At 44.7% G+C, this 12,651-nt stretch overlaps 1 protein-coding gene across 1 annotated transcript; it reads left to right on the top strand.

The window, feature by feature from the left end:
* The first annotated feature begins 652 nt into the window (after positions 1–652).
* Positions 653–1,701, top strand: LOC110297646 (olfactory receptor 2A1/2A42-like). The gene has a single exon (XM_021166534.1). It carries the CDS (start codon positions 713–715, stop codon positions 1,676–1,678), a length of 966 nt encoding a protein of 321 aa, XP_021022193.1. The 5' UTR covers positions 653–712; the 3' UTR covers positions 1,679–1,701.
* Positions 1,702–12,651: the final 10,950 nt, after the last annotated feature.

The following is a 12,651-nucleotide window of genomic DNA, read 5'->3' on the forward strand; positions in this document are numbered from 1 at the left end:
GGCGCTGATCCAGCCGGATGAGGCCTGTGGTCCTACTCAGGCCGGTTTCTGCTTCCCTAACTAATGCAGTCTCAGGTCCCGCGCAATTGGATTGGACGAGGTTTCAGATTCTTAATGGACACTCACAGGGAATCAATAAGATGTTTTGTGATCCAGAGAACCCGTTGTACAAAGCAATTGTGTGCACATAGAGAACCCGTTGTACAAAGCAATTGTGTGCACATAGAGAACCCGTTGTACAAAGCAATTGTGTGCACATAGAGAACCCATTGTACAAAGCAATTGTGTGCACATAGAGAACCCGTTGTACAAAGCAATTGTGTGCACATAGGGCAGAAATGTTCCTGAGTGATTTGTTCTCTCTCCATCTTTCTACTATCATGGTCTTGACCCAATATTTGCTAGGTATGTCTATAGGCATGTCTCACAATTGACTTCCAAGTACCTATGACTTCAGTGGGTTTATAACCACTGGAAGACTTGGTGAGGGGGCGGGGGTAAACAAGATGTAACTTAAGAGTTGGAGAGTATGTGTGAGTGTGTGTGAGTGTGTGTGTGTATGTGTGTGTGGCGGGAGGAGAGGGGGACGGGAAAATGAGGAAGGAGATTGCTGGGAAGGGAGACTAAGGGAGAAAGAGCTGGGTCCTGCCATCCCTTACACTCCCAGCCCAGACTGTCTGCAGTGACCCTGCTATTTGTCTCTGTCTCCAGGATGGGCCCGGGAACCCTCAATGATTCAGGAACCACGGAGTTCCAGCTGCTGGGACTGTGGGCCCCACCTTCCCTGCGCCCCCTGCTGTGGGCCTCACTTCTTCTAGCCTACCTCACCACTGTGCTGGGTAATGGTGCTCTAGTGGGTCTGATAGCCTTGGACAGACGACTGCACCGGCCCATGTATCGCCTGCTGACCCACCTGGCCCTGCTGGACACAGCCTATGTGAGTACCACGCTACCGCAGGCGCTGGCACACATGACCATGCGTAGTGCCCGCCTGTCCCTGGTGCGTTGTGGCACGCAGCTGTACGTGGGCATCTCCCTGGGCAGCTGCGAGGCCATCCTCTTGGCCGCGATGGCCCTGGACCGCTGCCTGGCTGTGTGCAGACCGCTGCATTATGCGACCCTGGTGACCGCCCCCCGCTGCGCAGCGCTGGCTGGAGCATCCTGGACACTGGGCTTTGCACTCTCTGTACCCAATGCGGTGGCTGCACTACGCCTGCCCTTCTGTCCTGGGAGGCCAGCGGTGGACCACTTCTTCTGTGAGCTACCTGCGGTGCTGAGGACAGCTTGTGCAGACACCACAGCCAACTACAGGCTGGTCTACGGCCTGGGTGTGCCCATCCTCCTGGTACCTTTGGTCCTCATCCTAGCCTCCTACACCTGGATTTTGGCTGTTGTGTGCAAGTTGCCTTCTGCTGGGAGTCGCCACAAAGCTTTGTCTACCTGCAGTTCACATTTGGCTGTGGTGGGGCTCTTCTATGGCACGGTGAGTGCCATGTACCTGCGGCCCAAAGCCTCTAGTGATCTTCCTGCTAGACACCATAAACTGGTGGCAGTTTTCTACCTGGTGGTCACACCTGTCCTCAATCCACTCATCTACAGCCTTCGAAACCGTGAGGTCCACATGGCAGCTCGCTATGCCCTGGCCCGGCTGCGGGGGATGCGCACTGTGTTGCACTAAGCAACTTCTGCGGGACACAGAATTTTCTCTCAGTCTGGTCTGTTCAAATTCCATGGAGGTATCTTTTTTTATTTTATTTTTAAGTTTTTGAGAGAGGATCTCAGTATAGCCCTAACTAGCCTGGAACTCGTTTGATAGACCAGGCTGGATTCGAACTCACAGAGATTCACTTGCCTCTGCCTCCTGAGTGCTGGAATTAAATGGATATGTCACTACATAAAGATTTCTTTGAAAAAAAATCTTGAATATTATATCTTTGACATAACTTCTCAGACTGTATTTTGATCATGTCCATTGCCCACGCCTTCCCTAAAATCGTCCAAGATCTAACCCCCCACCCATCCACTCCTCAACTTAATAAAATCACTCCTTGGAGTCCAGTTTGTGCTCCCTAGATACTCATGGGTGTGGAGCCCTTTTATGAAGCACGGTTGACTTACCAGTGCATTCCAGAGGAACACTCTACCTAGAAGTGAGTCACATTCCTGCTGGAACTTTCAAATAAAGAATTAGATGATAAATGCTTTCAGAGTTGCTGTGGCTACTGCACTGCTGTGACTGTGAAGGGAGGGAGAGGTGGGAGGGAGGAATGGAGATCGAGAGAGAACAGATAAAGCAAGAAAGAAACTTGGGGCTGCACCCAGAAAACTATTAATGGCCATTGGTGTCTTGATATTACAGAATATCTGTGCATCTCTAAATCTGTAGTGAGGATACTTGGAGGAGCTAGAGGGAGGGAAGAAAATGGGAAAAGCAATGTAATTCTATTTTAAGTAAAAAATGTATAAAAAATTGAAAAAATAAAAGTATTTATTTTATACATATGTGTGTTTGCCTGGTGCGTGTGTGTGCAGCATGTGTGCAGCATGTGTGTGCAGCATGTGTGTGCAGCATGAAGTGCCCAAGGAGACCAGAAGGTGCTGGATTCCCTGGGACTAAAGTTACAGATGATTGTGAGAAACATGTGGATGCTGGGATTTGAACCCAGGTCCTCTGCAAGGTAGCCAGCACCCTTAACTGCTGAGTCATCTCTCCAGCCCTAACTCTTTTACTTTTTAAATTACTTAAAAATGTAAAAATAATTTGAAGATAGCCGGGCCTTGCTTTAGCACCCCTGACATCAGGCAAAAAGCAAACTCAACAATCTCAGAAACCCAAAGGTGGTGGGGCAGGCCTGTTATCTCAGCACTAGGGAGGCAGAGTCAGGAGGACTGAAATTCATGGTTCGCTGTGGTGACTTTTATGCATATTTTCACTCACACTATGTACTTTGACCATATTTACCCCAGTACCTCTTCTTTCTGACCCTCCCAGACTCTGGTCCTCTATGTTTCTCTGTCCTTAAAACAAGACTAGAAATGTTTTGAGGTTTTTTTTCCATGTAATAAAATGTTATCTATAGGTATCTTATAAATATTTTATTGTCTTGACAAATCTTTTTTTTTTCTGAATTTTTCTCAGGACTTGTATCATAAAGGAAGGTTGATTTAATAATAGTTTAATTTCTAGTTATGTGTATATGTGTGTCTATGTATGGGTATGTGCACAAGAGTGATGGTGTTCTCAGGACACAGGAGAAGGTATATCCCCTGGAAGTGGAGTTACAGGCTGTTGTGAGCTGCCACACGTGGGTGCTGAGAACTGAACTCCAGCCCTCTGCAAGAGCACTATGTGCTCGTAACTACTGAGCTATCTCTCCAGACACTATTTTTACCTTTGTAGAAAAGCAAATGTACTTCTTGTGCCTGCCACTGCCTTAGTTTTTGATTGTGTGCTTTGGTTTCTTCAGATCTAAACTCTACATCACGACTGCATAGATGCTCACTGGGTAAGACAGGAGAAATGGGTTATTTCAAAGGTGTCAGCAAACGTTGGCATGTAATCTCTTTTTGTCAACTTTCCATTGCTATGCTAAATACCTAAGACAATCAGGTTACAGTGAGAAAAGGTTATGTTCTCCTTTTCCCACATTGGGTGAGGAAGCATATCACAGAACACAGGAAAATATTTATCACTATAGGTACACTGGAAGCGTTCACACACTGAGGTATAGGGGGCTCATTTCTTTCATTAGAAAGGGCCAGGGGTCATTATTTTTAATGGTATATAGAGAACAAGAGATGAGAAAATCACTTATAAGCATGGTTTATTTTGGGTATCACACACAGGTCACAGAAGTAGAGAATGCTTTTGTGCTCAGTTTAGAGAGGAAGAAATGTGTTGGGTGGTTCACAGTGAATTGTGTGTATGTGTGTGTCTGTGAGTGTATGCACCTGCGCATGCAGGTAGCTGAGGAGGCTGAAAGAGGGCGTCAGACCTCCTGGAGCTGTGCTGGACCAGGTCTGCAAGAACAGTACTCTCTTAACTACTGAGCCGTCTCTCCAGACCCATCATTCTCTTAGAAGTACTATTACATACTTATTTATAATTAGCTAATTAATTAATTACTTAGTGTGTGGGGTTATGTATGTGGGGTTCAGGGGACAAGTTATGGAAGTTGTTTCTTTCCTTACAGTACACGAGTCCTGAAGATCATACTGTGTCACCAGGCTCAGCTGCTGGTGTCTTTACCCATTGAGCCAAGTCATGTCACTGGTCCCTTACATTTGTAATACAAACAGAAATCTGTAGATGTTAAAAAAGAACTTCAGTTTAGAATTTTAATTTGAATGCTAGATCCAAAAAATGCTATGGACAGTGTGTGTGTGTGTGTGTGTGTGTGTGTGTGATTTTGGGGTTCTGGGAAAGTTTCTAAACACACTACCCTGTTTTTTTTGGCTTCTGTAGAGAGGTGTGCCATGCCATGGTATGACAGGAAGACAGAAGGGTGAACAGGGGAATTCTCTAGGGCATTACAGGTCAGTGCGGGGAAGTTTGTTGTTGTAGATAGAGGCTGACACCATCAGGTAGGACAGAAGAGAAGACTACGAAGAGGGAACTTTGGCAAGGTTCACAGTCTCTTGGGACAAGCAGGGGCTCCAGACTCTCTGCCTCCCTCTGCCTTGGACACAGACACACATAAAGGGCACAGTTCTCCAAAAGCGGGGGGAGGGGGGCCTTCAGGGCTCTCATCGTCTATCTAGAGCCAAAGACTGAAATCTTTGGTTTCTGAAATCCCAGGGAGCCCCAGAAGCTTCTGCAGCAAGGGAGTCGCTTTGTCACAACTCAGTCCAGACAGAGAAACAGAAGGTGAGGGGCAAGGGGCCATGCTGAGGGGAAGAACGAACACGGAGCTCAGTTTGACTAACAGATGATGTAATGATCATCGGAAGCAGAATATCATTGTTTTTCATTCTTTGATGGTGATGGTGATGGAGGTGGCAATCATGATAATGAAGATTAAGACTGTAGCAGTATGGTGATGCAGCTGCTGATGCTGGTGATGATGATGAAGATAAAGATTATAGTAGCATGATGATGGCAATGAAGATTATAGTGGTATGGTGATGATATGGTGATGGTGGTGGTGATGACTAAGATTATAATCTGATGATGGTGATGGTGATGACAGTGATGAGATAATGGTGGCAGTAATAAAGATGATACTGATGACCATGTTGATGATGGCAGAGATTATGGTGGTCATCCTGAGGAATCCACAAGAACACAAACCTGGAAGTCATAATATATACACAAAGGACCTGGAAGGTAAAAATAAGTAAATAAACCTGACAAAACATTATGAGACAAAGAACTTCCAAAGATGTCACTGAGTTTGTTTTGTGTTGGCCTGCCCTTAAGAGGAGTTTATAGTAAATCTTTTAATGAAACATAGATTTTAAATTTACGTTTATATACATGTGTATGTGTATGAGGGATGTACATATGTGTGTGTGCCTACTGCATGTGTGTGTGTATGGTATGTGCATGTGTACAGTGTGTGTGTGTGTATGGTGTGTGTGTGGTCTGTGTGTGTGTGTATGGTATATGTATGTGTGTGGTGTGTATGTGTGTGTATGGTATGTGTGTGTGTGTAGATATTTGTGTGTGGTGTATGTATATGTGTATGGTATGTGTGTTTGGTGTGTGTGTGTGTATGGTGTGTATGTATATGTGTATGGTATGTGTGTTTCGTGTGTGTGTATGATATGTATATATATATGGTGTGTGTGTTATGTGTATGTGTGTGGGTGTTTATGTATATATGGTGTGTGTTTGTATGGGATGTGTGTGTGGTGTGTGTTTGTGTGTATATGGTGTGTATGTGTATGGTGTGTGTGTTTATGGTATATTTGTGTGTGTGAGTGTATGTGTGTGTATGGAGGCAGTCAGAGGATGCCGCAGACCCTCTGGGCCCCTTTGTCTGCATGGAACGGGTCTCTAGTCTCAGGTGGGCAAAGCGTCGGATGAGTGACAGACAGATGCGCACAGGAGAGGTTGTGTAGGATCTGAATGTATTTTCTCAAATCGAGCATTAGATTTTTTATGCAGAAGACAATAAGGAAGTTGGGTGACACATCATCAAGGTACAAAGAGGTTACTGGAATCTTACATAAAACAGAGGAATGCAAACACAGAAGGTCTAACAGGAACCACCTGGGATAGAATTCATTGTTAACAACTGGGATCAAAAAGGGCTCCACCTAAGATTTGCTTAATCTTAGAAGCCAGGGTCAATCTTAGAAGCTTCGTGCCCTTGCTGTAGTTCTTATTTTAGTCTGTTGTATAGTCCACCTTCCCCTTAGGCCATTGTAAATACGTGTGTATGGGTGTAACTCAGCTATAGTCTTAGAAGCCAGGTGTGAGGTCTTTATTCTCCTAGGGCAAGGGCTTTCACACCCAAGTCATGGTTCTAACTAGGGAGTTCTGTTTTAGCTAACCATCTCATGAATAATGCAATACTCTAAAACCACAGTCTGCTCTACTTCCTAAACCATTGTAAATTTCTGTATATGGGAGTGACTTGGCTTTTATTCTAAGTGATAGTGTAGTACCAGAGGCTATTCTGAATATCAGTGAATAAGCAACATTCTTACTGAATTTCAAGCCCATGGTCTTGTTCAAGGACGTTCTAGGACTGTTGGAACACTGGTGGAAGGCTTTAGCTATGTCAGAATTCAATCTTAAAAGGCACTTATAATAGGATAATACTAAAAGAGAGCACGTGGATCCATACACTAGACTAACTCGGGAATGGAAAGTTACTGTATGGGTTAGAGAGAACGCCAGACTCCAGGAGCGAGTTTTTGTGAAACTCTTTTGCTTCATGAGTAGCTTTCAAGCCTCTCGGCTCGTCAAACTGACTCGACCGGAGAGCGTGGCAGGAGGACAACTTCCAGGTTACCTCCTTTTGTCACATGGATTCCAGAGACCAGAGTCAGATTACCATGCTTGTGCAGCAAGTGCAGATACCCAGCGTTCCTTCTCCAGGCCTCTGACGCCCTTGAAAGATCACGGAGGCTGTGCTGGAGGTTTGAAGACAGAGCTCTCAAATGAGTTTTATGCAGGACTGTTTTATGCAGTCCTCTGAGTGAGGGAATCCTGTTATCACAGCTTAATGGGTAAACAGGAGGCTTAGAGGGAGGCTGCTTGGCCTTGCTCATGTGGGGCAGGATTTTCCCATTCCTCCAAGGCACCCATTATTAATTGGATTCTCTCCACCTTACAGCACTACTTTCTTGTATTTTTAAGTTACTAGGTGAGCCTTTCCCACCTGCTGATGTTTTTCTTTTCAAGCTGCAGCTCATGGCCTATTAGTAAATCCTATACAGCTTCCATTCTACCTACAACTAAGTAGAGTCAATCTGCATTGGTGAAGGGTAGAGTCATCGTGTTCACTTTAGTCTTTACTCACTGGGCATATTTTATTTCTTATTTTTGGTCTGGGGCTGTCTTTGAAATCTTAACTCCTTACATAAAGGAATCCCGGGGGGCTGGAGAGATGGCTCAGACGTCAATTCCCAGTAATCACGTGGTGGCTCACAACCATCTATAATGAGTTCTGATGCTCTCTTCTGGCATGCAGGTATACATGCAGATAGAGCACTCATACATAAAATAAATAAATGTTTGAAATAAAAGAAAAGGAACGTTTTTCTTTTTGATGAATCCTTTTTTTCCCCCAGATTTAATTTGTTCTTTGGCAATTTCACACACACACACACACACACACACACACACACGAACGCATGCACACACTTTTCATATATAATTTTGATTACTGTTCTCTCACCCTCTCCAGTTTTCATGTCCCACCCTCCCCCAAATCCATTTCCTCCATTTACATCTTTTTGTTCCGTTTTGGTTTTGCAGCCCACTAAATTTAACCAAGGGTGTCTGTGTGGCAAAGGGTTTGAGGTGAGGAGGAAATGACAGGGACCATAGATGACAAGGTTCTGCAAGCCAAGCCTAGTGAGCTTCAAGGGTAGAAAGAGACGAGGATGGAGGTTAGCCAAGGACCGTCTCACAGGCATGGGGCACATGCTTTTAATCCCGAGTTTAGGAGGAAGAGGCAGGAGAGTCTCCATGAGTTCCAGGACAGCATGGCCAACATACTGACAGGGCAGCCAGGGCTACTTAAAGTGCCACCATCTCCAAAAACCAACAGCAGTGACAACAAAATAAGGACAAACAAACAAACAACAACACCTCATATAGCCCTTTATAAAAATTAAAACTATAGTATAACCAACTAGGGAAAGGGGAGTTTGAGGAGAGAATGGCAAGGACAAGGATGGGCTAGGTCAGCAATTCACCCACACCCACTAGGAATTTTAAGAAGACTCGGCCATGGTGAGGGACTGGAATTGATTTACCTTTAGATGAGTTTCCTCTTGGGAATGTGATGGGTAGGATTCACAATCTACAGTTCTCACGTCATCTTCTCCTTCCTCTGGTACTTCACAGGGTTACTCCCTGGTCCTGAGGGTTGTTCAGGCTCACCCTGAACCCATGGCCACCCTCCTGGGCAGGGCCGACTGGGGCCAATTAGAGCCGCTCACACGATCTGGAGTTCAAGCTGCTTGGTTTTCGCACAAGTGCCCTAGGTGTGCCAAAGCTTGCAGCGCTCTTCCTCGTCCCGTGTTGATCATGTTGCTGGGCAACGTGCTCATCATCTTGCTCACCAACCTGGACCCAGGTCTGAGCATGTCTGTGTACTTCTTCCCGTGTCAGCTGGCTCTGGTGCAGATCTGCTCTTCCCATGTGGAGAATGTGGAGCGCTCTGCCTGCTGTTGACCCTGCTGGGACCTGGATGAGGGATGTCTTGGAGAGAGGGGGGGGGGGGGGGGGGGGGGGGGGGGGGGGGGGGGGAAGGGAGAGGGAGAGGGAGAGGGAGAGGAAGAGGGAGAGAGAATTATTGTCCCCCTCCTGTGCATGTGTGTGTGTGTATGTGTGTGTGTGCACATAGTGAGCACGTGGGAGTCAGATGATATCTTGAGGGAGTCAGTTTTCTCTTTCCGTTATATGGGTCTCTGTTTTCAAATTGACATAGGCTTGGCAGACTACCTTTCTCCACCGAGCTCTCTCATTTTCCTTAAATTCCTTTTATTTTAGTATATATTAATGAAAAAGATAACAGGTTTCATGATGACACAGACACACACACGATTATATTCGCACCCCATTATCCTCTCTTATACCTCCTTCCTCTGCTGTAGGTCCCCTTCCTCCTTCCCAAATAGTTCCCTTCTACTCCAACAACTTAAAAAAAAATCCATGGTATTTGTCTTTCTAATTCTGACTTATTTATCTTAACCTTCAGTTCTACCAGTTTTCCTGAAAAAAAAAAAAGACACAATTTTGTTTTTTTAAAAAATAACTATTATTTATTTGTTATTATTTGTACTGTTTTTAGCTAGATGTAGGTTTGTCTGCATGTGCATGTGTGCACATGAGTGAGAGAACCACCAAGGTCAGATGCATTGGATCCCTAAGCTGGGGTTACAGACAGTTGTGAGATGCCTGGTGTGGGTGCTGGAAACTGAATACAGCTCCTCTGGTAGAGCTGCAATGCTCCCTTGTTAAACTTCTTTATACATGTTCATGTTTACATTTATAAACCCGTTGAAAAACCCTGGCTAACGGAGCTTTTTACTGTAGTGGTTAGTGGTTAGTGGTTAGTCAAGAAACTCGTTCTCATTGGAGTTGCTGAGAATAAGTGACTGCTCAGCTGTGGGTGCTGAAGGACGGTGTGGAAGGAGTGTTGTGAAACTCTGGCTTCTAGACATGATGCACCTGTTGCACACATGAACCCACAGAACCTGTGATTACCCTCACAAGATGAAGCAAGCACAGCATGAGGAGGGAGGGGCTCACAAAACCACCTCCTAGCTGAGAAGCTAGGCTGCTGGGGGAGGGAGAGTCCTTTTCCCCCCAACCCCCACCCCCATGGCCACTGGAAGGTTGTCACTCATGAGCATATGAACAGCACTAATTAGATTTAGTGGATTATATATAAATATTATAGGAGAACATAAAGTTGGAAAAGAGATGTTATTGGGATCCCTGGGGGAGCTGGAGATGGGGAATGAGTTGTGGCTGTGAATAAGACACATGGTATACATGTGTGAACATCTCAAAGAATAAATAAAAATTAAAACAACAAATCCCATCTGCACTGCACCGACTTGTTTTTCTTATATTTTGTAAATGATACATCATAAGCTAATTAGAGCCTTTACATTATTTTGGATATACAAGTGATTGGGAGAATATACATAGGCTATCTGATAATACTGCCTCAACTGGCGGCAGATTTCTAGAAGGTTGTGGAACTTTTAGGAGGCAGAGCCTGGCTGGAGGAAGTGGGTCAGTGGGCGTGGTCCTAGAAGTTTAAAGGTCACATTCCATTTCCTGACTGCATATGCAATCAGGACTGTGACTGTGATCGCCACCTCATGCCCTGGTGTCACACCTTTTTCACAGTGATGGACACTGTGTCTCCTTCAGTTACCAGCTGATTTGTCAATTATTGACTCACAGCAACAGGAACATTAATTAAATCACTCCCTCACATCTTGCACATAAACCATCCCTATCTTCTTTGAATGAGATTATGCCTCAGACTTTCACAGCATCGTGTCCCCTGCCCATCACTTGAAAAACTACAGATGTTGCTACATTTTTAGACAAAAGCCCTGCTGCACAGCCCCATACTGGCCTCAAACTCACACTCTTCCTACCTCAGTCTCCCAAACACTGGGATTACAGGCATGCATGTCATCACACGAGGCCACAATTGTAGTTTCAATTGCTCTCAGTGACAACTTGGCTTGTGTCTTACACCTTAATAAATTTAAATTGTCACTGCGTAATCTACTGTTTTACCCTTACCACCCAGTTCCATACCTAGGATTTATAATCATTTTAATGAATGCTTGCCAAGAAGATGAGTGACAAACGAGTATCTGTTCTAGTTTATGTTCCTGTTGCTGTGATGAAACACTGACCAAATGCAACTTGGAAAACAAGATGGCTTATTTGGCAGGCCACAGTCTATCAGTGAAGGTAGACAGTGCAGGTGTAGGAGCTCAAGGCAGGAACCTAGAGGCAGAGCAGTGTACTGGCTTGTGGTAGTTTGAATATGTTTGGCCCAGAGAGTGACACTATTTGGAGGTATAGCCTTGTTGGAAGAAGTGTGTCACTGTGGGCATGGGCTATAAGACCCTCTTCCTAACCATGTGGGAGCCAGTGTTCTAGCAGTCTTCAGATGAAGACAAAGAGCTCTTGGTTCCTCCTGTACCATGCCTGCCTGGAAGCTGCCATGCTCCTACCTTGATAATCAACTGAACCTCTGAACCTGTAAGCCTGCCCCAATTGAATGTCCTTAAAAGAGTTGCCTTGGTCATGGTGTCTGTTCACAGCAGTAAAACCCTAACTAAGACATGGCTCCTGCTCCTTTCTTTTTTATACTGCTTGGACACATCTGCCTAGGGATGGTGCCACCTACAGTGCCCTGGAAAGCTATCAATCATCAGTCAAGACAATTTTACAGTCATCATCATAGACCAGACTGATCTAGATAATTCCTTAACATGCTCCTTCTTCTCAGATGACTCTAGGTTGTGTGAGCATGAGGCTGGATTAAAGAAATCTGTCCTGTTAAGACAAACTTCAGATAAATGAACTATCCACAGAGTGAGGAGTTTGAGGGAGACTTGGGTTAAAATCTTGGCCATGAGGCTAATATTATAGTGTTGTATGCTTCTAACTCCAGCACTTGGTAGATGAAGTCAGGAAGATCAGAAGTCCAAGGTTATTCTGAATAACATGTAAAGTTCAAAGCCAACCTGGGCTACATGAGACCCTGCTTCAAGATAAAAAATTATCCTGCTTACATCAATACTAGCTTGTGAAAATATTTCTCCTGTGTGTCCTCTGTATTAAAATTAACTGAAATCTTTCTGTTGTACAAGCTGTCTTAGTCACTGTTCTATTGCTGTGAAGAGACACTATGACCACAGCAACTGTCCTTTTTTTTAGAAAAAAATTTAAAAATATTTATTTATTTATTAATTATATGTGTGTACACTGTAGCTGTCTTCAGACACTCCAGAAGAGGGCATCAGATTTTTGTTACAGATGGTTGTGAGTCACCATGTGGTTGCTGGGATTTGAACTCAGGACCTTTGGAAGAGCAGTCGGTGCTGTTAACCAAATCCTTCTAATCCTTCAAATAGTGCCATTCCATGGTGACTAAGCATTTAACTATATGAGCCTCTGGGGGACATTCTTATTCAAACCATCACACTAGTTGAGGGTTCGATGTGATTTTTCTTTTTTCTTTTTTTAATTAGGTATTTATTTCATTTACATTTCCAATGCTATCCCAAAAGTTCCCGAAGCACTCCCCCACCGACTCCCCCACCCACCCACTCCCACTTCTTGGCCCTGTCATTCCCCTGTACTGAGACATATAAAGTTTGCATGACCAATGGGCCTCTCTTTCCACTGATGGCTGACTAGGCCATCTTCTGATACATATGCAGCTAGAGACACGAGCTCCGGGGGGTACTGGTTAGTTCATATTGTTG

This window comes from Mus caroli, chromosome 7, assembly GCF_900094665.2.
Source record: "Mus caroli chromosome 7, CAROLI_EIJ_v1.1, whole genome shotgun sequence".
In the NCBI taxonomy this organism is placed as follows: Eukaryota; Metazoa; Chordata; class Mammalia; order Rodentia; family Muridae; genus Mus; species Mus caroli.